General features: G+C 48.0%; 1 protein-coding gene across 2 annotated transcripts in view; it reads right to left on the bottom strand.

Annotated features, from left to right (window-relative positions):
• Window positions 1–23,764, bottom strand: part of RNF168 (ring finger protein 168) — a 246,835-nt gene that overhangs the window by 172,468 nt on the left and 50,603 nt on the right. The window contains exon 2 of one of the 2 annotated variants that reach the window (XM_069618095.1): window positions 2,924–3,243. In XM_069618095.1, the coding sequence (XP_069474196.1) occupies window positions 2,924–3,233 (310 nt within the window). In that variant the 5' untranslated portion in view covers window positions 3,234–3,243. The remainder of the gene's footprint in view (window positions 1–2,923; window positions 3,244–23,764) is intronic. The other variant, XM_069618094.1, reaches the window with a different exon arrangement.

Here is a 23,764-nt window from a genome sequence, read left to right on the forward strand (position 1 = left end):
CCCCCCACCTCCTTAGTGTACAGTGTTGCTACAATCAACCAGGACATGTGCAGACTTGAACTTAAATGCAGGAAGGAAAGAACCAGAAGACGGGCCTTCTCCATCTAAGCCCCAAAACCCGGGAACCTCCTCCCCATCAACAGACAAGTCCCCCTTGCCTTTACAGTTCAGGAAGGCGTTCAAGACCCTCCTCTTCAAGATATGGCTCCTCCCCATCACCAAGGTCCACACACCTTCTACTCCCCCACCCTACCTAACAATGGGTAATCAGATCCCCACTGATTAATCCCTGGTTGCTTGTAGATCCATTGCTGACAAATTGTCCACCCTCCAGGGTTATTTCCCCACTCTTGTTTGTCTGCTTCCCCAACCATGTTCTTCCCCCCTATGATTGTAAAGCACTCCATTGCTTAACAAAGCTAGGTCGGCACTCAAATACCCCAACAATAACGATAATGCATTTGAATAGCTAAAGGCGGTTCTAGCCAATATAAACAAATACCCAGTTCTTTGTGGATGCATTGAAACGTCTCCTCCTCCGAGACCTCAACATCCACTTGCATGCTTCTAATCCCGGCTCTGTGCTTTTCCATAACCTCTGCTTCACGATCTCCCTCTCCATTCTGCCTTCAGGTCAGACACACTTGCCGTACATCATTTGGATGTCATCTCTTCTGACATCTCCCTCTCTAACCCACTCACCATTACTCTCTTGGACTAAACACTTTCTATTCTCCTCTCACGTGAAACTCTCCATCCCTCAGGCACAGCCCACGCCAGCACTGCCACCTACCTTCGCGGTCATTCGGCCCATGAAGCGTGTGTCTCAGTGGATGCCTTTGCCACTACTTTCTCTGCTCCTCCTACACCATCACCTTACTCACACCCTTACACAGCCTTCTCTAATCTGCATCTTTCTTTCTCCAACATTCTGGACATCCTTGCCCCAGTCATGAGAATTCGGCTGAAACCTACCTCCAAGTGCAACTCTTGGTATGACTCTGACCTGGCCGCACAGAAAATGAAAGTGCAAGGTGGCTGAGAGGAAGTGGAGGGCTTGGGGCATATCCTCTGACAAACAGGCCTGCTGCCTGCTCCAACGGCAATACAAATTACTACTTGTCCAAGAATAAAGCCCACATTCAAGCCTGTGTCAATGCTGCCTCTAACAACACGCCCAAACACTTTAAAATCTGCAAGTAACTGGCCAATCCTGATGCAGTCTTACTTCTCCTGTTCCCTCCAGGCCCTCTGTACAGCACTGGCCTCTCACTTCACCACTAAAACTCAGGACACCCTGTCCTCCATCTCCTTTTCCTCTCTCGACCCGCCTATGGGCAACTCTCCCTTTCCTCCCCCTTTCTCTCTGACAACACCTGATGTGGTTTCTAGACAAATCCAATCTATGATAGTGTTGTCGAAACAGGTGCTTCCCAGCTCCTCCAGAACCATCAAGGACCATATTGACACCCTTGCTCCAGCCTTACCCGATTTCTGCAATTGCTCCTGCGCCACTGGGAATTTTCCCTCTCTCCTCAAGCACTGCCTTGTGCACCCCCTCATCAAGAAGCCTTCTTCCAATCCTACCTGTCTGGCAAACTATCTCCATCACCCCTTTCATAGACAAACTCCTTGAAAAGCTGGACCATCTCCCCGCTTATTCTCCTTCCCCTTGGACTGCCCCTCCCAGGTCGAACTTCGTTCCTTGCTCTCCTCCAACTCTCTCTCCACCTGTGGCGTTCCCCAGGGATTTATCCTCTCACACTGGTTCTTCAACCTCTACTTGGCCTCTTGACCCACCTGATCGATACCCTCTGCTCGAAGTTTGTGTTATGCGGACACTGCTCTCCTTCAGCCTCCTCTCCTTCCTCGCTCATTTCCGACTGTCTATCTGCCATTCAGGGTTGCCGCGCATGCAAAGATCTCCCTCTCTCGATCTCCCTCTCTCCCATTCCCCCTTCCACTTCTCTTTCTCGCATAACACAAGGCGTAGTAAGATCGTTTGTCTTGTCCTCCATCCGTTTTCCCTCCCTTGTTGCGCCTAGAAAAACTAGTGTGCAGGCACGCTATAAATTACGTATCATATCGTAACATTATGCCTTGGGAACCTATTCCAATCAATGACTAGCAGCATAATCCGAGACATCTTTCACATGCTCAGCTCCCACGCTGCAATACATTTTCTCTCAAGCAACTGAGATCTGCGCCCTGTGCACCTCCACTTATCCATGAAAGTTCATGGTCCATACCCATAATATAAGAGAACCTGCTTCACTCAACCACTACTGGCGGAAGAGAGAACCCACTGTCCAACCTCCTCTACTAGCAAAGGCTGAAAGCGTTCCTTGCCAATCCACTTGTAAATTGTTACCCAATCCTCTTGCCTCCAATGTGCAAACATCAACTGCCCTCTGTCAACCAACTCAATTTTACTTCACTGTTTTACTCAAAGAATCTCAGAAGCTACCAACATTTTAAAGCTGTGTAATCATCTTCAGGCAGGACCAAAGTTTGCAGTCTTGGATGGCGGAAGGTCTGTATCACTCCCCAAATCTGTAGCACCAATAGAAGTTGAAGATTCACTTTACTAATGCGAATTGTTACAACTAGTCATCTTATTATTATTCAAGGCTTTTTCATGCCTTCCCTTTGCTTTAGTCACAAATACTTAGCAGTGTAAAGATATGCAATCTGGTGCCAAGCACCTGTTCTGAAGTCAAGAATGGTCCAGTGCAGTAGATGAAAAGGAAAGGGGCATAATGAATAAATGGTCAAATGGACATGAACACAGACATACTCACGTTGTAAAACATGAAACACATAACACAATGTAAAAGCTGTGAGACGGAAACAAATCCGTGGGTATGTATTGTCTCAGATGCCACACACATTATCCCACTATTTAAAAATATTTACAACTCACTTTCCTCAAGGTCCTCCGAGTCCTGCCCATTGGCACGTCTCTGGCACTCTACTGGGAACTCCTTCTGTATCCTCTTCCACAGCTCCAAGTCCACAAGGGTCTTTGTTCGGGCGTGAAGCCTTGCCCAAGTGGAGACCCTACGGCGGCACATAGGGCAGCAGAGGCTTGATTTCTCCACAGTCATCTGGAAGCAGGGACTGCAAAGGGTGTGGCTGCAAGGCAAGGTGACCGGCTCCAGGAGGATCTCCCTGCATATGGGGCAAAGGCAGTCAGACAGCGAGAGCGGAGGCTGACTGGGCTTCGGCATCATGCCACAACTACTGCATAAAACAAAGGGATAAATGCACAGTTAGATAAATGCATTCTACTAACAGGAATACAGCCGGCATTGTATTAGCCTCTGGCATGTTAAGGCCTCAGTGCGAACTATTTTCAATTTTGCCAAGCAGACGTGACCGCTGAAGCAAGTCCTTAAAATAGGGCGTTTTCCAACTATTAAATAACTAGAGTTGAACATTTTAAGTTGCAAGCAAGTAACCGGGTATGAACAGTCAAAAGCCCCCTCCTTGATCCCCCAAATATTCTCCACATGCACACATCTCATCCGTTCTTACTCAGCAACTCAATCATCAATCGCTAGTGGCAAGCATAATTTGAGGCCCGATTGAACCATTAGACTCGGAAAAAACGTGATCTGGGGAGTAGGAAGGTGAGGCTTGGCGTGAGAAATTAGATTTATGCTATTGAAAATGAAGGGACATTTTAATGACCCTGCATATCATTTTCAAGGATCCAGAAAAGGATTCATGAGCACAAGCTAAAAGGTACTCCTAGGAGCAAAAAGCAATTTCATACAATGTTTTCCAACGATGTACTGAGTCTTGGTGGCACATCACCCAGATATGAAACTAAATAAACCTCAGTCAACAATACTTGGGAGAGAAAGGGGTGGAGGCGAGGACTAGGAGAGGAACAGAAGATTAGTGTGAGGAGAAAGGCAGAAGGGTGATGTAGTAAGATTAGACGGAAAGAGATTAGCGTGGGTGTGATTGACCCAACCGGATTCAAACCGAGTAAGTGCCAGGCACAATCCTGAAACTCTCCACCCATTGAACACTAACAGCCGGATAGAGCCGGGGCATGATAGTAAGTCCCCAGAGGGAGCTTAGACAGCCAGCTTTTAGAATACCATATTTAGAACAAGCCAGCTACTAGACAGTAGGGGTTACCATTGGGTAGCACTAATTTGGGGTATGTCTGGTTTAGGGAGGAGGTACCAATGGAAATGAGAAAGAGGGATGGCCTTAGGGCCCACAAAGAAAACTATTTAAAAACCCTTGAACTGTCCTTGTGAGTGATTCTTGGGCCAACTGTCAAATAGGAGACAAAAGTCTTTGTAAATACACAAGGTCTCGGAGCCCCTCGAACTAGAGGTAAAACAGCCAAATAACCTGTTCTCTGGATAGGTTCCCACTCAAGAGGGTCTACAACTACATTTTAGCTCACGGTACCTTTCACAGATAAGAAATATCCATTTGCATATAAGTCTGGTCCCACACCGAAATGCTAGGACATTCTCCTCTGAACAAGAGTACCATCAGCAACCCCAGCCAGACACGTGTTTCAGCCTAGAGGTGAAGCTGTTCCTCTTCAAGGACAGTGAGCAAGAGGTCAACATCCGGATTACCCTATGTAAAGTAGGGTGAAAGCCCAAGTCCCTAAACACATATGCAAAAGCCTTTGTATTTGTGTGTTGTTGCACCATCAAACTCAATAGTTAATTGTCAATGCCCACTTTCTGATGGATATTCAAGGGAAAAGTTCTATCGACCCAGTCCAATGTCAAAGACAAATCCATAAATAGCAGGTAGAGATTTTCTCCCTGAGAGTATGGTACTTGTCCACAATCAGGGCCAAATTTAGAAATTGCTCTGTGGTTCTCAAAGAGTTGTGAAACCTTATCTGTAAATCGGACAGTATTTTGTATCTTCAACCCAGGTCACTAACCTTGCTACAAAAAAATGGCCCCAATAATTTAAGTGGCGTATCTGAAAACTAAATAGGTCTGTAACATTGCAGGTATGCGGGTGGACCTCTGGTCACCTTAACCCAAAGTAGGCCCACCACTTAAGGAGAGAGTGCTTGTTTGTCCGTAAAGCAGGTTTACTGTACGTGCTAGATGACGCTGTAGAGTCAAACTAGCCAGAGTCTCCCGGAACCACACAAGTTGACACTTTTTAAACATTCTTTTCTAACAGTAAAAACACTCCCATGTATTTTATTACAAGTCATCCCCCCACACATGATTGGTCAAGCCTATACAAAATAAACCCAATCTTCTCCAATTCCCACGTTCCCATCGGTCACATTTATCTACCCGTCATCAGCTAGATATTCTTAGCACACCCCTTTCCTGGAGTCTTCCGTGGTAGGTCATGACAATCACATACAAAGATAATTCATTACAAGTTCCAGCTGGCCTGGAATCTCTAACCCCAGACGTGATGCACATGGTTTGCAAGGAGACAATGATATGAGGCGGGGGTAATAACAAGTTCCCTTTGAACTAGGGATAACTATCTCAACCGCCCATACTTGCTGGAGTCCTTGTTTCACTGTAATCTAAACTACCACCAATTTAATAGGCATGGCCTCCGGATTCAACCTGAGAAAATAACTGAAACCCCAAGTATTGGTCAACTCTGCCCTTAGGTGTCCCCTCACCCCAGGTCTATTACTCAGAAGCGAACAGATGGCTGAATTCCCCTGGACAATTAATAAGCTCACATGCACTTAAAAAGATTACATCTCCTTCTGTGAGGAACCTGTGGTGACAAGTAAGACAGACACAAGTGATCACCGTTCAAGGGTGTTGATGATTGAACAATGAAAATGGAGGTTGGAAAAACTGCTAATCTAAACCAAACTCCAAGATGAGGACATGTGTCAACCATCAAATGAAAAATAAGGCAGTCCTGGCATTGTGTCACAATAAAAAGGGCATATACTAAGAAACCTATTGCCAAGACTCACAACTAATAAAAAAAGGGGTGTAGGATATTTCTTAAGGAAAGAGAGAAGTGTTCTCAAATAATAAGTCAGGATATAGTTGCATGGGTCTTCCTTCCCCACGTTTTGTGCACGGGGCAAAGTGATAGCTTGTGCACATTACAGTCTCGGGATTCTCCAGCACTTGAGGACTTGAATTTTTAACCTGGAGAGAGCGAGACCCTTTTCCCACTCTCTCATGCCATTTTTAGTATGATTTGTACACGGTTTCTTTTGGTTGTGGAGTCTGACAAACTCCAGAGGCATCATCTTTTACATTGTGTCACACAGCACCTTCAGTGCAGTGGCACAGGGAAGTCGTTCAGATTTCCCCAAGGTTTAAATACCTTCTCTTGGATAAACTACAGTTTCAAAGAGCAGTGAAGTGAAATTGACATTTACATTTGTAACTTTCTAGACCCAGCACACACTATCTTACAATAGACACACTATCTTACAATAGAGTGCTGGAAGGGTTACTTAGTTAAAATGTTTGTTACCCTTTCCTGGATGAATGGCTGGTGGCAGTGGTTTACTTTTAACTATTGTGGTGGGCTTTTACCGTGGGCTGCGTTCGCAGCTGCAGTAAAGCACCCAAGGGTGCCATTTTTGTCAAAAGGGCCCCGGTCTTCTTTTTTCAATATTTCTTTGTGGAAAGCTCCTTCTTGAGATTTACTCTGCACGCCAAACCAGGTTTGGTCCTTTTGTGCGGTTTGCCTTTGACGGGATTCACGAGTGAAGCCCGCCCCTGGCTCCAGTATGTCTGGCAGGGGCAGGAAGTGAAAGAGGTGCCTGAAACTCCCTGTGCTTAATCCCCTTAGTTACAGGAATGCACCCAAAGTTGATTGGCTGGCAGGCTGTCCGGCAAGGACAGCCACCCTGCTGTGTGACTAGCTGGAATGAATGGTAGGAACCTGCATAAACGGCAAGGCTTTTTGGCTTGGAAGGTAGAGTCGACCACTGGACGAAGGAATAGAACTTGGAAGAGACGCTTGCAACTCCTGGACCGTTGGTTTGCACGGTGAAGCCCTGCTGCTGTGCTGAATCTCTGAATTTGCCTCGACTAGAGAAACCCTGCAAGGACGACTTCTCCCCTTGAGTTGGTGGGACCAATCAACTCCACAGTGAGCCACTTGGACATCTTCTCGATGCTGGTTGAATTTCCACTGCAGTTGCAGCTGGAAGCGAAGAGCCATGGAGAGGAACTCCAGATCGTGTGCGTTGCTTTTAAGTTGGCCAAGAGCTCCAGGAAGATCCTCCAGACTCCCAGGAAGCAGGACTGACCAAGCCCGAGCCACCTTAACAGAGTGCTGGACCCCAGATGCAAGGAAAGCCCATCTCGACAGCCAAGAGTCTGCAGTGTTGCTATTTGCTGAGACGTGAGGAGCTGAAACCGCGAAGTGCCACTGAATAGAAGTTGGTCCTTTTCTGTCACAGACCGTCCTGTTGCAGTGCAGGAGTCCTCCAGACGTCCTCCCTCTTGTCCCCACGACCGAGGCCCAGGAACACAATCTGCAGAAGCTGCACAGGAATAGACAGCAGCTACAACAGTTTTTCTTCTAACCAAAGGTACTGTTAAGTCTAAGAGAACTTACTTCTTGTTGTGTAACCTCACTTGTTCTCAGTTGAGACTTGTCCTATTTGCTTTTGTAGAGTTGCTAACAGCTTCTTTACCTCACAAGCCTAATCAGCTTGTGGCCCTGCTTTGATTTCTTCTCTTCTACAAAGACTTCTAAAACATTGTGCAAGACATTTACTTACCTGCAAGAATTGCTTCAGCTCACCTAGACTTTTGCCCAATTGACTTTGGCCTGGCCTGGCCCCATGAATGACTCTTCTTCCCGCTGACATTGCATTTGGTCTTCCTTCCATAAAGGGGTTAACCTTTGCATTGGGGGTTACCAAAAGTACTGCCTACTTCAGAATATTTGTGAGATCTCTTTGTTTTATTCGAATAATATTTTTCTTTGACATAGTCCTAATGTCTATTGGGATTCTAGGGACGAACCCTCCTATTTCAGGTATCCCTTCCAGATTTATTATCCAATTTACACTGTAAAACACAAATTCTTTTTCTCTACACCATACGGCTCCTATTCACTTTCGGAGTCTACATGTGTAGAAGATATCAGGCCATGGTTTCTTTTATGCATGCACCCCATTTGGAGGTTATAGCACGCTTTAATACAACGCCACCTCTCTGGCTTCTCCATAGAGACACACAACTCTGAGTTCTAGCAGAACATGGGCTGTTCAACTGTGGCAAGCGCGGTCGTCCCACTTCCGATTTGGTGAACAGTCCTGTCAACTACAGAGTCCCGACCGGGAAGCTTGCCCTACCAAGAGATTTTCCACAAGTTTGCTGTGGCGAGACATTTATTCAATACGCTCACCATAGCATATCAGAGGTAGTAGTAATAACAGTTTTTTACCCCGACTCCAAATAAGCCCGCTCTGAAATGATCGTTTTACTCCCAAAATATTTCCTCAGACGCATAAAGATTTTTTCTTTACTAATTTGCCTAGAAATGTCCAGAAAGGAAACAACTTTACCAAGAGGACACTAGATTTATAATTTCTTTTCTTTTTCCTCTCTTGGTTTTTCTGTTATAGGGGCTGGTTAATCGCCCTGAAGAAGGCAGCTAACGCGCACAAATACAAATCTTTCTGACGCAGTTCCAAGATGGATGTTATTGCCACTGAAGGTCAATTTTACGCAAGGGGGAATAATGAACCTACTGTTTGGGGTTTCTTGAATACCATGGTTTATGCGATTTAAAACACATTTGGTGGATTAACACTACTCTACCCCCTGCTACGTTGGCATATAGCCATCAGGATTATTTTTCCTGGTAGAATCTACTAGAATAGGCAGATCCAAGACTACTGGAACTAACTAGGCATCTGGAAAACTCTCATTGAAGGATGCTAGGTAGAAAGGTTTATGCACCAGACCTTGAACCTGGGCTTTTCCTAAAATATAGATTTTTTCATAGATTTTCATATGTGTTAATTCACATGTGCGCTCAAAATGAACAAGTTACTTCTTATCTTGTAACGTTCTTTCGACGGGATGTTCCTCCGACGTATTCCTCATCTTAGATATCCTTCCAGCTCTGCTGGCCTCGGAAAATTTTTTCTCCAGAGGGCGCTGCGCGTCGACGTCCCTCGAGTCGATGTCCTTCGACAGCCGCCGTATCGACGCTCGACGTCATCCTGCCTATAACTGCGCGCAGCGTCCGTTGCTCAGTTCCGTTTTGTAGCCCACAGTATTACTGTCTGGACTAGACTAATCACCCTGAAGGAGCGTAAGCTGCAACAACAAGCGAAGTAGAACTGCGGGGATGGATGGGAGGGTCGATGAGGAATACGTCGGAGGAACATCCCGTCGAAAGAATGTTACAAGGTAAGAAGTAACTTGTTGTTCGAAGGGATTGTGTCCTCCGACGTATTCCTCATCTTAGATAGGGTCCCATAGCAGTATTCTATTTCGGAGGAGGGAGTACTGACTTCACGCTGTCTTCTATCGATGAATAGAATGCAGTACAGCCCTTCCAAACCTAGTCTCTTGACTAGAGGAGGAATCCAGATTGTAAAAACGTGTAAAGGTATGGACAGACGACCATGTAGCGGCCGCACATATATTTTTAATCGGCACGCATCTTTTGAGGGCCGATGAAGCTGCAATACCTCTGGTCGAATGAGCCCTAAGGTTTTGAGGGGGCTCTTTCCCTGCCAGTTTATAACATTCCAGAATGGCTAGAATGATCCATCTGGAAATGGTCTGCCTGTCTTATCCTGGCTAGTCTACTAATGTAAAAACTTAAAACCCTCCTAGGGTCTAGTCTGTGTAACCTCTCTTCCTCTTTCCCCGGGTGAGGAGGAGGATAGAAAGATGGTAGGGTAATCTTCTGAGAGATATGGAATTCAGAAACTACCTTTGGGAGGAAATTAGGCTTCACTTGCAGGACAACTTTGTCTTTGTGAAAGATTGTATGAGGGGGTTTACAAGAAAGAGCTTGTAATTCGCTCACCCTTCTAGCAGATGTAAGTGCTATTAATAAAACAGTCTTAAGGGTAAGGAATCTTAACGAACAAGAATGGAGAGGTTCGAAAGGTGTACCCATCAAATTAGTACTAAGTTTAAATCCCATAGGGGAACTTGGAATGATCTTGGGGGATAAACATTGGTTAACCCCTTTAGAAACTGTATTACCAATGGTAATTTGAAATAGGATGGTTCCTCCGCAGTACGCTTAAAGATAGATAGCGCTGCGAGATAGCCCTTAATGGTGCCAACTTGAAGGCCTGAATTTGCCAAATATAGTAGGAAGGACAAAACCATTGGTGTACCACATGAAAATGGGTCGATATTCTGTTCTCTACACCAGCTGCAAAATCTGTTCCAACGGCAGCGGTATAAAGACTTTGTTGCTGGCCTCCTTGCCGAAAGCAACACTTCCATAACATCATCAGGGAGGTCCCAATCCTTGTACCTCAGCCGTTCAGAAGCCAAGCGTGAAGGTTGAGGGTTTTGATGTCTGGATGGAGAACCTGACCTCCCTTCTGTGAGAGTAGGTTCTCTCTGAGCGGAAGTCGAATTGGAGGGCAGATGGACAAGTCTAGAAGGTCCGGGTACCACGTTCTCCTGGCCCAATCCGGGGCAATTAGGATCATGGTTCGCCGGAATCTTCTCAACCTCCTGATCATTTGAGGAATGACAGGGACCGGTGGGAACGCGTACAGAAGCGGAAACTCCCAGTCCACTATGAACGCGTCTCCAAGAGCTCCTCTCGGAGGAAATTCCCTTGAGCAGAACAGGTCGCATTTCCTGTTTAGGCTGGTGGCGAACAGATCTACCTGAGGGGTTCCCCAAAGGGCGAAGATCTCTTGAAGGACTTCCTGAGCTAGCTCCCACTCGTGGGAGACTGTGTTCTGCCTGCTCAGAGCGTCCGCTGTCAAGTTCTTCTCTCCGGCTAGGTGAACTGCCGATAGAGAGATTCCTTCTTGGATTGCCCAAAACCAGAGCTGCATCGCCTCTCTGCACAGGGGTAGTGATCCTACGCCTCCTCTTTTGTTGAGGTAGTGCATGGCCACTGTGTTGTCCGTCATTATCAGGACGTTCTTCCCTTGTACAGCTGGCAGGAAAGCCTTCAACGCAAGTCTGATGGCTCTCAGCTCTAACAGGTTGATGTGTAGTCTGGACTCCGATGGAGACCAACGACCGCTGATGGTCAAGTCGTTGGCGTGGGCTCCCCACCCCGTGAGTGAGGCATCCGTGACTACTGTTATCTCCGGCCAGGGTTGCCAAAACTGTTCTCCTTTCAGAATGTTCTCCTGACAGGCCCACCAATGAAGGTCTCGAGCCACCCTGCCGGGAACCTGAAGAAGATCTGTCATTCTCCCTGAGAATTGTGACCACTGAGTCCTCAGTGCCCACTGGAGGGATCTCATTCTCAGGCGAGCCTCTGGCACAAGGAAAATGCAGGATGCCATGAGGCCTAGCAACCTCAAAAAGTCGAAGGCTGGGAGACGTTGGGCATGTTGGAACTTGGTAACCATCTGTAGAATATCTTGAGCCCTCACCTCTGGTGGCGAGGCTTTTCCCAGGGAAGTATCCAGGATCGCTCCTATGAACTGGAGTCTCTGCGATGGTATCATTTGAGACTTCTTTAAATTGAGGGAGAAGCCCAGTTTGTGAAGGGAGTAGCACACGTGATTTAGCTGGATCTGAGCTTGCTCCGGAGAAACAGCCCTGATCAGCCAATCGTCCAGGTAGGGGTAGACGTGAATCCCTTCCCTCCTTAGACTTGCAGCCACTACCGACATTAACTTGGTGAAGACCCTCGGGGCGGAGGTCAGCCCAAATGGCAGTACTCGAAATTGATAGTGAGAGTTGACAATTGCGAACCTCAGGTATTTCCTGTGTTTGAGATGGATAGGCACATGGAAATAAGCGTCCTGAAGGTCCAGAGATACCAACCAGTCCTGAAACTGAAGGGCCTGGAGGATCTGAGAAAGAGTGACCATCTTGAATTTGTCTTTCCTGAGGAATTTGTTCAATTCTCGCAAGTCCAAGATGGGTCTCAGTCCTCCGTCTTTCTTCGGAATGAGAAAGTAAGGGGAATACCAGCCCTTGTTCCTCTCCGCTACAGGTACCGGTTCTATGGCACCTTTCTCTAGCAGGTCCAAAATTTCCTGCAAGAGGAGCGGATCTGGAGCTTTCTGAGAGCTAATCCCCGGTGGATGACTCTGAGGTATACGTAGGAAAGGCAGGCAGTAACCTTGGGCGACTGTTTCCAATGCCCAAGCATCTGACGTGATAGCCTGCCATACCGTCAGATGTTGAGTCAACCTGCCTCCTACAGGTGTCCTGTGAGGGGAGTCCTCAGAGTAGTTTTGGGGCGGCTGATACAGATGCCGATGGTAAAGAGGCACCTGCTGTTGCTGCGGCTTTAGAATATCTACCCCGTCCACCTCGGGTAGTTCTTCTTTGACCCCTTTGAGCCGGTCGTCCTCTACCTCTTCCGAATGCGGAGTAGAAGCGAAAGGACTTGCCCCTCGCAGAGGTTCCCGTGGGACGAAAAGGAGTCTGACGGATTGCAGCTCCTAGGGATTTTGCTGCTGCTTTTGAAGTTTGCAGTTTCTCTAAACTGTCATCCGCCTTTTTCCCGAACAAAGAAGAGCCATCAAATGGCATGTTCAAGAGCCTGGCTTGCACATCTGGGGCAAAACCCGACTTTCTCAACCAAGCGAACCTCCTGGTTGATGTACTTGCCGCCATTGCTCTGCTGATACGGTCAGCCGAATCAATGCCCGTCTGGAGGGATTCGCACATAGCGTCTTTACCGTCCTGTATAATATTCAGGAACACATCCCTTTCTTCTCCCTCCGGGATGCAGTCAGCCGCTGTAGAAGCACACTCCCAAAGTGTATGGCTGAACCTAGCAAGGGTGCAAGTAGCATTAACAGACTTTAACGCCATGCTACATGCTGAAAAGACTTTCTTTGCCATAGCATCATATTTTTTATCGTCCCTGTCCTGTGGGACTGTAGGATAAGCCGTCTTGACTTCGGTAGAGGATGCCGCTTGTACCACCAGACTTTCTGGGGATGGATGTTTAGACAAGAACTCTGGGTCTGTGGAAGATACCCTGTACTTTGCAGACAGTTTTTTATTTACTGCTGGTATTACATCTGGGGTTTCCCAGTTTGTCATGATCTTTCTCTGAACAGCTTTATGAAAGGGCACCACTGGATCCTCTTGTGGGCCTTTGTCAAGAATATCCGTGAGGTCATCTTGCTGGAAAGATTGTGAAGGTGTAGACCACCCCATGAACTCTGTAATTCTGGCCATTAAGGCTCTGTAGGGGGTTTCAGCATGCTCCCCCGGGTCTGGCTTAGCAAAATCCACCTCAGGGGAAGTGTCTAACCCACTTGCCTCATGTAAAGAATCATGAAGATCCTTTAATCTGCGCTCTTCAGAGGAAAATTCCTCTCTAACTGGGGTTACAGGTCCCTGTAACTCAAATGTGTCTTGTTCAGACAAATCACCCTCTTCTAAAATTGAGGATATAGTTCTCAATTGTTCTGAACTCATAAAGGGAGTAAATCCCATTTCCAAGGCAGAGGGTGCCGAACTTGTCATTATTGGCCTCGAGAACGTCGATGTCGTCGACGTCGAAGGCTTCGAGCGTGGCGTCGAAAACAGAGGTGGAGGCCTCGAGGACCTCGACAGAATTGGAATTCTACTCGACAATATCGACGTCGAGGGCCTGGGGATCGTCACTGGATGTGTGGTCACCATGACTTTTCTCGGCGTCGACGCCGGTGTCGAGGCCGGCGTCGAGTCGACAGACCCGTGTGTCGAAGGTCCCTTCGACAACGGCGTCGAAGACATCGACCTCGACGGAACCTTAGTCGACGGCGTCGACGGAACCTTCGAGGAAGGTTTGGAGGTCATAGTCCTACTCGAGGGTTCGAGACGCGCCCGAGAGGTTTCTTTCGCCGGGTACTGCGACTCGCGGCGTTTATGACCGTCGGGTCTTTCGACCAGAGCATCGCTCTCGGCAGTCTTCGAGGGGGTCGAGGCTGCTTTCTCGAAGACGCTCATCATATTTTTCCTGAATTCCTCCCATTCAGCCCGGGAACTATGTTTCGTGGGGCAAGGGATTCTTTTTGGCGAAACAGAGGAAGAGGAAGACAGAGAAGGGGATCTTCGAAGTCTCCTCTTCGAGTGCTTCGATCTCGAGGAGTGATGAGACCCACTCCGAGACCTGGAGCGTGAATGGTGACGAGGAGACGAATGTCTCGACTTCGTCGACGAAGAAGCTTTAAAAGTCTTACCTTTCTCCAGCTTCCCCCTACGCTCCTTCAGGGCCTTAGCTGTCATGGACATACAGTCCTCGCACTCCGAACAATGGTGTTCGGCTCCCAAGCACCACAGACAAATTCTGTGAGGATCGGTCAACGACATCTTTTTCCCACAATCTCGACATTTTTTGAAGCCGGATCGAGGAGTTGTCGGTTCCGACGAGGAAGCCATCGAGTACGGATCGAATAACTCGAGGTAAATAGGTATTATCTGACTAAGAACTGAGCAACGGTATTCCGAGGCACCGAGTAGCGCGGAAAAACGGAACTGAGCAACGGACGCTGCGCGCGGCCTTTATAGGCAGGATGACGTCGAGCGTCGATACGGCGGCTGTCGAAGGACATCGACTCGAGGGACATCGACGCGCAGCGCCCTCTGGAGAAAAAAATTTCCGAGGCCAGCAGAGCTGGAAGGATATCTAAGATGAGGAATACGTCGGAGGACACAATCCCTTCGAAATAGATGCGTTTCTTTCATGTTTTATGCTGTGTTTTTGATTTTGCTTCAAACCACACCAATTCAAGGATCAGAATATGTTTCATGTTGTTTTGTTTGCGACACCAATAAATGTTTGTCTGTAATTTTGAATTTTGTTATATGCATGCGTTTATAAAATAACTATTTTGTCTTAATACAATTATTGTATCCACAGCCCCTTATGTGTATGTGTTTTTTCTTCCTGGACAAATTCATGGCCTACTAACTTTGGGATATATTGCATTAGTAAAACTGATAAAGGTTCCCCGAAATAACCAAAACGTTTTGCCTCATTCAATGACAAAATTGGGTTGAGCCTTCCCTACTAGCAGTACTACCCCTTTTGTACTTTTAAATTTTTGTCCGAGCCTGCTACTTATCACCAGGGGCATATCAAACTTTCAGGTGTGGATTATAGAACTAAGTATTGTCCTAAATGCAACAGTGATATCTTAATGTCCACAGTGTCCTAGCTATTTAAGTTGCCTGAGGGTGTAGGAAGTGTGTGCGCCACCCCAAATGGGTACCTACTGATTTAGTGACACTAAGAGTGTGTATTTTGGAGTGTATTTGTGTGTTACTATTTTATTGCCCCTTCTGAAGAAGTCTTACTGAAACTGGCTGTTAAATTAAGAATTGATTAATCAAGAAACCTTGTGTGTATGTTTAAATACTTGTCACTGTGAATCTCTCCAACTCCCCTACAGCTCACATCGACCCCTCTTGAGATAAGCCTGGCTGCTCAACACGCTACCAACCTGTGTAGTGCAGACTTATACAGACTTCTACCAAAGGTTCGGTTCCTATTGCCAGGTGGTCAGGGTTGTTGTAGTGGACCCAAAGGGTACTGCATACAATCTTGACTAACAGTGTGCAAACTTTTTTTTTTTTATTTATTTTTTTTTAAACTTTGGTTTTTATTAGCATTTTGTAAAACATAAAAACAGAAAACGGGGCCTAACTGAAGCCCCCATCGCCCCCCTTTCATGACCCCTCCCCCCCTACGTGTCCAATCCAAACATAACAGCAGTAAAGAGACCAAACTTTCACATCTTTTCCTAGGTCTTTGAAGCGCCGCAACATGTGACCCATTCAGTTACTGGCTTGAAGCCGACGTCGCCCCAGGTCGTGGGGACCCCCCATTTCGGTATTGTCCTTCACAGCGATGGTCACGCCCTGACCATCCGGGGGCACGATTTCGGAACTAGTGAACATCCCATCCCCATGTCTGCTGGACCCCGTATCATTCAGCGAGGAATGAGCATGAGTCATTGTTCACCAAGGCAGTCAGTTTGTCCATCAAGAACATGTTCTTAAGTTTTTTTGTCCAATCTTCTTTGGAAGGTGTTTCCAGGCTCTTCCACCTCTGGGCTAGGGCCATTCTGCCTGCTCTCAACATAGTTTCCCACATCCTTGGGTACCGGTGTATTTCCGCTTCCTCCGGGGGAGGCCCAGCAGCATGGTCAGCGGGTAAAGGGGTAGAGGGGCCTCCGTTACCGCCGCTATCCAATCTCCCACTGATTCCCAATAGGTCTGTACCTTCGGGCATAGCCACCACATGTGACCTCTAGTCCCTATCTGGCCACAGCCCCTCGGGCATTCAGGTGATACCCCTGTGAACATTTGAGAGTTTTTGCCGGGTTCCTGTGCCACCCCTGCAGGATTTTAAAGTTGTGTTACATATCTAAGGTGAAAAGATTTCCATGAAACGATATCCTGAAAATGCGAGCCCAGGCGTCCTCCGATATCTCCTCCCCCGCCAGATCACTCAAAAACCACGGAAACCTCGCCTAGCCTGGAGGTCATGGGTGTTTAGGACAGTGTACATACAGGAGACCGCTCTCTTTCTAGAGGTTGCTGAGTCAAGGAGTTTCTCGAAGGGAGTTAGTTGTCTCCGCAGGTTAGGTCCCCAAGCAGGGTCATTGAGGATGCCCTTGAGACGGAGGTATTCGAAAATGGAGAGGGTCCCACCTCCCAGTCCCTCCCGGAAGTCCTCATAACTCAAGAATTCTCCCTCCCTGAACAGCTGGCCCGCCCATTCCAGTCCTGCATCAGACCAACGCTGGGATTGTCTAAACCTTCTACTGCCCAATTTCAGGGGGGGCCCCCACAAGGAGGTCATGGGGGACGGCCATGAAGAAAGATGTGCTGTCCGGGGGCATTCCCTCCAAATGTCCCAGAGAACACCCAGGGTCGGGTGGGACAGTCCTTGTTTCGGGATAGACCTGCGAGGGGCCCACAGGAGGTCACAGACTTTTAGGGGGTGGACATCCATGTCCTCTAGGTATGACCAATATGTCCGTAAACCTTCCTTCATGTGTTCTAGAAGGATCCGCAGTTGTGCTGCGTGATAATACAATTGGAAATCTGGGAGACCAAAACCCCCCTCCTCTCTCGGAAGCGTCAAGGTGGCCCTACCAATCCGCAGGGTTTTCCCCCTGCCAAATGAAGTCTCGGACCCCCTTATGTAAATCTATAAATGTTTTAGCGGGTACCCGGGTAGGGAGGGCTGTAAAGAGGTATAAGAGCAGAGGCAGTATGTTCATTTTGACTGCCGTCATCCGACCATACCATGAGAGGATCATTCCTCCCCATCTTCTCAAGTCAGAGGCGATCTCAGTTAGCATGGGTTCATAGTTGGAAGACCCTAGTTTTGTTAAGTCCCTAGTGAGGAGAACCCCCAGGTATTTTATGGTGTTCTTGCTCACCGCTATCCCATAAAACCTAGTCAGGGGGTCTAGTACCGGGTCCACCAGGCGCATCGGAAGGAGGACAGACTTGGCTGTATTTATTTTCAGGCCTGACAACCTCCCGAAAGAGCTGACCAGGGACAGGAGGGGAGGGATCGAAGAGCCCGGGTCCACTAGGTACGCTAGGATATCAACCGCAAACAGGGATAGCTTGAATTCCACCTCTCCCCTTCCAATACCCCGATATCTGGGTGGGACCTAACCGCTATGGCCAAAGCCTCCATCCTGAGGACATACAGAAGGGGGGAAAGAGGGCAGCCCTGTCTAGTCCCTTGGGTAAGAAGGAAGGATTCTGACAGCACTCCGTTCACCTGGACCCTTGCGGTAGGGGCTCTGTAGAGGGCGGCAACCCAGCTCAGGATGTGCGTCCCAAAGCCCATTCGTTGGAGGAGGGTCATGTATCTCCATTCTACTCTGTCGAAAGGGACAGGATTGCATGCCTCGCGATTTGAGTTTTGGGCGAAATTAACCAAGTCTATCGTTTTGCGGATATTATCCGATCCCTGTCTGCCCCGAATAAAACCCACCTGGTCCCCGTGGACTAGCTTCTGCATTATCCCCTCCATCCGCCTACCCACCACCTTGGCCAAGATTTTGACATCGATGTTGAGCAATGATATGGGTCGGTAGGACGAACAATCCCTCAGGTCTTTACCTTCCTTGGGAAGGACCACTATAATGGCTCCCATCATGGTGTCGGGGAGAGTGCCCCCTTCCAATACCGAGTTGAAAACTTCGCCAGGTATGGATCGGAACCTCTTAAAGAAATACACCGAAAAGCCATCCTCCCCCGGGGAAGTCCCCACCTTCATCCCGCTGATCGCCTTCTCCACCTCTTCCTCGGTCAACCGACCCTCCAGCCCCTCTGCCTGATCCCGTGAGAGGGAAGGTATCTGTATGGAGTCGAGTAACTCTTCGATATGGGCATCGCCGCCGTCATATTCGGAGGCATATAGTGTCTCATAGTATTGACGGAAGGCTTCGCTTATATGGGGGGTGTCATAACCCAATGTACCCCCGCTGTCCCTCACTCCCTTCACCATTCTGCTTCTCTGGACCTCCCTCAATTTCCAGGCCAGGATCTTATCCGCTCTGTCACCCTTCTCGTAGTATTTCTGTTTGACCATTTGGAGGCTTTTCTCCGTTTTGTGGAGGAGTAGGTCTTTCAATTGGAGCCTGTAGTCCTCCAGGGTGACCACACGGTCTCGCTCTAGGGTCTGTACCGGGGAGCCCCCGGTTGGAGGCACGCTATTTTTTCCCTCAGAATCCTCTCCTGGGTCTCCTTTTCCCTCTTCTGTCGGGAACCAATTTTTTTGAGCACTCCTCTTAAGTGTCGCCTTGAAGGCGTTCCAGAGAGTGTGCGTGCCCACCTCCCCGTTATCGTTGAGCTCGAAGAACTCTGTGATGGCCTCCAGTACAGTCTGGGCATGGACCTCGTCTCTCAAAATGGCATCGTTACATCTCCAGCGTCCCCTCCGTTCTCTGCACCAGTCACCTGCCAAGGTGACCCTAACCAAGTCGTGGTCCGACCACGGGAAGGGGTTCATCCTGCAACCCGCTATGTGTGGTCGGAGTACCTCGTCCATAAGGATATAGTCTATTCTGGAGAAGGCTTAGTGGGTGGAGTAGTACGAGAAAGAGGGAGTCCCCCCTCGGGGAGGTGGGTAACGTGTCCACCAAGTTCAGGTCATCATTCACCCTTTGGAAGCAGCGTGACGTGGCGTCACCAGCGGGTCTGGGGTTTGGTGCACCTACCCGTTGTCTATCTCTGGATGGGTCTAGGACCATATTGAAGTCACCTCCCACCACCAATGGTCCTTGGAAAAAGGTCTTCAGCCTTTCCCCCACTCCCTCCCAGAATTGGGCCTGGCCCTCATTGGAGGCGTATACAACCGCCAGGGTTATGGGCGATCCCTGTAGGGAGCCTCGTACGAAGAGGTAGCGGCCTTCGGGGTCCCTTAGGATGGAGTCTTTCTCGAAACCCAACCCCCTAGCGATCATAATTGCAACCCCTCTTTTCTTTCCCTTGTGGGATGCATAGAATATCTCCTCAATTCCACCACCCCGCAACCTGGGCTTCCTCCCCCTCGCCCAGTGTGTTTCCTGCACAAAGAGTAGGTCCAGTTTAGCCCTCCTAAACTCCCTACTGATTAGGGATCTTTTCGTGGGGGTGTTCCAAGCCCTGCACATTCAGGGTTCCCACCCCTAGGGCCGGTCGGTCGTCAGCCATAGTCGCTGTCGCCTTTCCCCTTGGTCACTGGTGTCGCATGGACGCTCCCTCCCTGCTTACTGCGTTTTCTTGTTTGGACCTCTTTGAAACGTTTACCCCAACATCCCCCCCCCCAACGCATTCCCCGCCCTAAAACCCCCAACTTGTAAACAAACCCCCACCCCCCTCCCCGGCGTCCAGCCATGTAGTTCTTCCATTCCTGGATTGTTGGCTGGACCACCAGCCGGTTCCCCTCGGCCAGGCGTCAGATCCAAAGCTCGCTACCGTGAGCGCCCCCCCATCTCGTCGCTCCCCCGAACCTCTCAGTTTGGTTACTCTCCCGGGCCTTGGTTGATGCATCTCTCGGTTCCCACAGTTGTGATCCCCCCTACACCCCCATATACTTACAGTTCAAGGGGGTGCAGCAAACCAGGCATTTCCAGTGTCGTCCTGTTTTCTAGACCCGATGATCTCCGTGGGGTCGCTCGTGTCACCCCTCTGAGTCGGCCCGGTCTTCCTCCATTGGTGTTGGTGGTGTGTTCAATTTCATGAACTTACTTGCGCCGGTTTTTCTCCTTCTGGGGTCAGGCCGCCCGGGGGTACCCCCGCTGAGCGCCTCCGGACCCACTGGCTTCCTCCGGGGGGGCGGGTTCGCCCACATAATCTTGAATAGCGCCCTTAATGTCTTCTTCGGTTACCAGCGTTGTGCGTTGGCCTGAATATTCAAAGGACAGGGAGAAGGGATACCCCCATCTGTAACGGACACCCTTCTCTTTCAGTTGTTGTGTCGGAGGGCGGCACATCCTCCGTTTGGCTAGGGTGTAAGCTGAAAGATCTTGAAAAATGGCGATCTATGCGCCGTTATAGGTTATCGCCCCCGCCTTCCTCGCAGCCTCCTGAACTTTGGCTTTCTCCGTGTAATAGTGGAAGCGGGCCAGAACCGTTCTGGGCCCCCCCCCCCATCTTCCCCCCGGCCATGTGCACCCGGTCAAACACGAGTTCCGTCGTCATTTCTTCAGCAAACAAGAGGGTGATGGTGTCTCTCACCACTCGAGTCAGCTCTCTCTCCGTCTCACCCTCCGTCTCCGGGATCCCATAGAACCTACGATTGTTCCGCCTTTCCCTGTTTTCATAGTCGTCCATAATCCTGGCTCTCTCTTCATCCCTCTTCTCCAAAGTCGCAAGCCGTGTGTCAAATTGGATTTCCTGAGATGTAGAGTACGATTGATAGTTTTCCACTTGTAGGACTCTATCCTCAATTTGTCTACCCTTTGGTCCAGTTTCTCGAATTTCTACCACATAGAATAGTATGTTGAGTCTGTGTGCCATATTAATAATTAAATTTAGGCCACAAAATAACAAGTAGATATTTTTGCAGGAACCCAATTTGTCCAAAATCTGGTCCCTTGGACAAGTACATTTTTAAAAACATTCCACACCCCTGACCATTCTAAGTTTGGAATACATATCAAAGCATGTCTGGAATTGACATGCCTCCCGGTCCCTAGCTTGTTTGTTGCATGGAAATTTGGCCAAAACGTACATATTTGCCCCATTTGCTCAAGCTTTTCAATTGTAACAGCTTGCAAAACACACAGGAGGAGGGGGATGAAATTCATGGGATGCTACTCATTGTAGCGAACCAGACTAAGGAGTCGTGTCTTGATTGCCTATGATCAGGCGTGACCACTAACCTCTTATCTCCACCTCATTTAAGGCAGTGAAAACAGACCCCTGGTCATCAGTCACTCATGTGAAAACTCACCCCAGGCTTTGTCTCAGCGCTAAAACAGTCAGGAATTGTCAAGTTTTTAGAATCCGAGATACCACTGAATTATACACTTGACACAGAAGTGATCATATTAATGCTTTTAATATGACCCCCTATCTTCCGAGGGTTCATAGTCTCGTTAAACAAGCTAAAGCAAAAACAGATAACATAACTCCTATGAACAAGATTTCCATGTGGCAAAGAACATGTTTGAATGTTTAAGTAAAAGAAGTGGTGGTTTTAGTTGAAATGCATGGGTAACCTATATCTCTCATTAAGCTACGCTAGACTATACTATACGCCATCCGTCTCATGTACTCAGCAAGTCACTTCACCTTTAGAGCGGAGTGTGCTTCAAATGAAACGGCTCCTTCTTGGGTTGCCGAGTTCTGCTTAGCTGGGACTGACTGTCTCGCTCCTATGCTGCTGCTCTGCTCCCCAGCCCTTCCGGCTTGAATGGATTGGCAAATCTGCTGGGCTTTCTGCTTTCCCTCCTTGTGCTGGGCGCTATATATATATATATATATATATATATATATATATATATATCTCAAGTAAAATGGCAGCCCTGCACGTGCGAGCTTGTCATATACGGTGTTTGGAACAGTAAGGGAGCTAGTGTAACACTTTGTTCGTTGGAAGTAGAACTCCGATGTAAAACTACATTAGATGGGTTTTTTCACCTCAAAGTGAGATCTCTGAACCCATTTAGTAACTGCCTTCACTATACTCTATGGCATCTTGGCAAGTTCTGCAACATTACGCATCGTATGCTTCTGCAGGCTACATTAGCCAGCTGTCTCTTATCAAGGGCCATCCAGCTCACTTGTTACCCAGTGTTTTCCATGGTACCCTATGGGCCTTGACTTTGTGAATGCAAGGCATAAAATAAGCAGTGTCGCATAGCAATTTGCTATGCAGTTAGGTAGGTTTGCTAATTAAGTTCACACTGGTTTAGCAAAGATAGCTTGTTAAATTACCTTGTTCAATAAAAGCATAGCTCGCCTGGAATTCCTCTCTTGCCTTCAGGGCTCCCACCGCCCTCTTATCTGTTCACTGCAACTTCAAAGAGGCTAATGGAGGGAGAGTGCAGCAGTAATCTCGTCCACTCTTAAAATTGCCAAAGGCCTGCAGGGGAGTGCTAGGCAAGAAAGGTTCTTCAAATAATTACAAACCAAAAGTAATCTTTTTACTAAGCCAATTAGATCATGTGTTCACTTTTTTTTTTTTTAATATAAAATAGTCCTGCAATTCTTTTCCTAAAAATGTAAGTTGTTATAGTGCAAAATTACAGTTTTGCTACTATAAAACACTGCATTGTCTCAACGTTTTTCCGTAAAGTAAGTTATTGTATCTAAATTTCAAAGTATAAACTATATTTCATTTTGTTGGGAAAGTGCATCATATTGACGAGTGAACACTTTCAAAAATATACATGATCACATGACCAAATGCTTTTGATGGCAAGCCAAGTACTGTGACATGCTGGTTGCATTCATCTGTGCAACTGGTGCTCGACCCAGGAGCTGATCCCAAAATAGCAGCTACCCTGAAAATGAGGTGGCTGCAAAACCACAATATTCCACTTTGTTTGCCCATCTTCCTGCTAGGCCATCCCCTCAACTTAGTCACTTACATTCTTCTTTCAAGACAGGGCAGAACTAGGGAAAGATCTCACCATAGAAGAGGTCCGCAGAGAGATCACGTCACTCCCACATAATAAAGCCCTGGGCCCGGATGGATTCACAACCTATTTTTATAAACAATTCAGGGAAGAGTTGGCCCCTCGCCTAACTGCTCTCTTCAACAAGTTTGAGCAGGGGGAAGGGATCTCGCCCTCAATGAAAGAGGCAAAGCTAGTCCTGTTGCCCAAGCTGGTGAAGGATACGACATTATGAGGATCATGCAGGCCAATAGCGCTCAAACACGGATGCTAAGATTTACACCAAAATCCTGGCAACACGATCAGAGAACCTCCTCCCCAAGCTGATCGACCCAGACCAGTCAGGCTTCATAAAAAGGCAGACAGACGGACACCACCACCCGTAGGATCGCCCAAATAATTGAAAAGCTCAAAAGAAAACACACACACCAGCCCTACTGGTCAGACGAGATGCGGAAAAGGCCTTGGAGAGGCTGGAAAGGGAATTTATGTTCCATATCATGCTCAAAATGGGCTTTGGGGAAGCCTTAATGGCCAAAATTGCTGCCA

This window comes from Ambystoma mexicanum, chromosome 10 (genome assembly GCF_040938575.1).
Source record: "Ambystoma mexicanum isolate Mex_15411 chromosome 10, UKY_AmexF1_1, whole genome shotgun sequence".
Taxonomy (NCBI): Eukaryota; Metazoa; Chordata; class Amphibia; order Caudata; family Ambystomatidae; genus Ambystoma; species Ambystoma mexicanum.